The 2,450-nt window shown below is 27.7% G+C and overlaps 1 protein-coding gene across 1 annotated transcript in view; it reads right to left on the bottom strand.

Moving 5' to 3' along the window:
* Nucleotides 1-2,450, bottom strand: part of LOC103308647 (protein PFF0380w) — a 13,073-nt gene that overhangs the window by 8,963 nt on the left and 1,660 nt on the right. Inside the window, exons 2-3 of the mRNA XM_008182395.3 lie at nt 766-906; nt 518-555 (exon numbers count right to left, since the gene is read on the bottom strand). Of these exons, the coding sequence (XP_008180617.1) occupies nt 518-555; nt 766-905 (178 nt within the window). The 5' untranslated portion in view covers nt 906. The remainder of the gene's footprint in view (nt 1-517; nt 556-765; nt 907-2,450) is intronic.

Below are 2,450 nucleotides of genomic sequence, written 5' to 3'. Positions count from 1 at the left end.
ACTCACCCGAAATTCGATTTTCATGTATCAAAATACTAAGAAAAATATTCTGCTTTGGAATATAAAATTAAAACCCAATGTTGTCATTCAAAAAATTTAAAAACTTAAAAAATTATAAGGATAAAAAATATTTAAAAATATAATTTTTTAGGAAAAACATTGTTTTATAAGCGACTTGAAACTATGTAAAAAAATATTTTCAAAAAAATGTACACTTTCTGAAATAATGAGTGTTCTATGATAAAAGAATCACCCAGTATACGGAGAGCGGACATCACATGGTGGGGGAAATTTGGCCGCGCAACATCAGAGCTAATCCATTTTGATGCGCATGGCAGTTAAAATCTCTCGTGGAAAGGAATATAGATGAGTTATAACCAACAAGATTTTTATACATCTATGCCATGTGGCCTTGATATATATCAGACAAAACATCATTGAAATTAAATCAAACTGGTCTTAAAAATACTAGTGATACATGGGGAAAAGTTTAATAATATAATACATTTATACTTGCCATTTTTTTTATCTTCATCTTGCTCAAAAAGGGATTGACTGAAAGTAAGATGTAAAATACAATAATTAATGACTTATTTATTTTGTAGGTACATAATTAAATTAAATTAATTTTTATATTAAGGATGATATTTTAGAAGAAAACTAAAAAAATATTTAAACAAGAACCTCATTTTCTCAAACAAAATATAGGTAATATATTAAACAAGAACAATTTAAATAATTTTATATGTTAAATATAATTTTTACCTTAATTCGAAATCTGATGGTAAAACAGTGCGACGTGGTAATCTTTTATATCTATTTAGTTGACTTTCAGTCACTGGACCAAAACATACCACACCATCATCATATTCATTTTCAACTAAGCTGAGCTCATTTGCATCCATTCTGAAAGCAATTATTTGATTAGTACCTATATGACTGGCTATTTTAGTTAAACAAATACCTAGTTACATAGGTACCTATTGTAAATACACTTTATTCACGTTTTCACGTTACCTCTAGTTATTTATAAACCTTAAGAAGGTAAGCTATCTAATTCGTGGAGAATATTATCTAATATCTATCACCAAACCTAACCAATCCGATAAATAATTCAACCACACATCAATGTATTTCTTAGGCCCTTAGAAAAAACCCCATTAATTAATAATTACTAGTAAACATTGAATTAGTTTTATTATAAACATCCAATATTTTCCTTAGGATATTTGTGTTTACCAGTGTCTACCAGTATCAATAAAGCATTAAAGTAAAGGTGCCAAAAGTTCTTATTAAAGTTCTGAGCTCTGGTTATGAATGTTATAAATTATAACTATAGCAGTATAATATACTATACCTATCTAATGTGAGTGTGTGTTCATAAATAGGTTATGATTAAACACATTCCAAAACTCGTAAAAAGCCATTTGATTGTAAGATATATATTTAATACATACAACATCCAAACCTAGTCCGGATAGGTTATCAACGATTTACCCGGTATAAGGGGAAAAAAGGCATAGGAGAAAAGAAGAAAAATGTCCAGTATGTTTATTAACATAAAATTTAGGTACATATTATATCCCTCCCTCTTGACAAAATTTACCATTCATCTTAAATGAGTTAAAAAATGTCTCTTTTAATTTTTAATATAACTACAAAATATAATATCCTGCAATAAATGTGAATAAAACCATTTATATATCAGTTGATACTTTAACCTCAGAAAAATGTCCACAAATTAAATAAAAATAAAATTAGGTATATTTTGTTTACAAAGTAGAAAACTATTGAATTTGTATTATACCTACTTGGATTGTACATACAGATTGATTTATTTTCAACGAAAAATAGATAGATAGGTAGGTACTTACTATAAAAAAAACCGGCCAAGTGTGAGTCGGACTCACACATAAAGGGTTAGTAAAGTCAAGTAAAAAAACAAAGTTTTTATACACCATTATTGTCATGTGAGGGTGAAATGTACATATTATTAGGTTTATGCAGTGTCAACCTATATTTTACCATAATATGTAACTTGTACATAGCACTTAATCTTTAGTTCAAAACCTTGTTTAGGTACTACCATACTAATAGTTTTTATTTGTAACCTGTTCCAAAAAAATTCATTAAGATTAAGACTCAAATTGAGATGATACATAACACAAGATGTATACACTAAGTATAAGTCGAGTATAAGTAGAAAAAAATATGTAAGTAATTAAGAGGACGCTATACCCACATGCGTTGTCTCCGTCTTACAGATGTACAACATAGTAAAAACTGTTTTTGCGCGTAATAGAACCACTCTCTCGGTATTTATAGTAGAATTACCAAAATTCCACAACGTATAGGGATCAACTTTATGTGCGTTTTTATTTTTTTGATAGCATTTACCAATAAGTTTTAATAATTAAATTTAAAAAACAAAATAAAATCCTAATGTTCTT

This window comes from Acyrthosiphon pisum, chromosome A3 (genome assembly GCF_005508785.2).
Source record: "Acyrthosiphon pisum isolate AL4f chromosome A3, pea_aphid_22Mar2018_4r6ur, whole genome shotgun sequence".
In the NCBI taxonomy this organism is placed as follows: domain Eukaryota; kingdom Metazoa; phylum Arthropoda; class Insecta; order Hemiptera; family Aphididae; genus Acyrthosiphon; species Acyrthosiphon pisum.
Note: the sequence above shows the minus strand (reverse complement) of the source record. Positions and strands in the feature narration are given on the sequence as shown.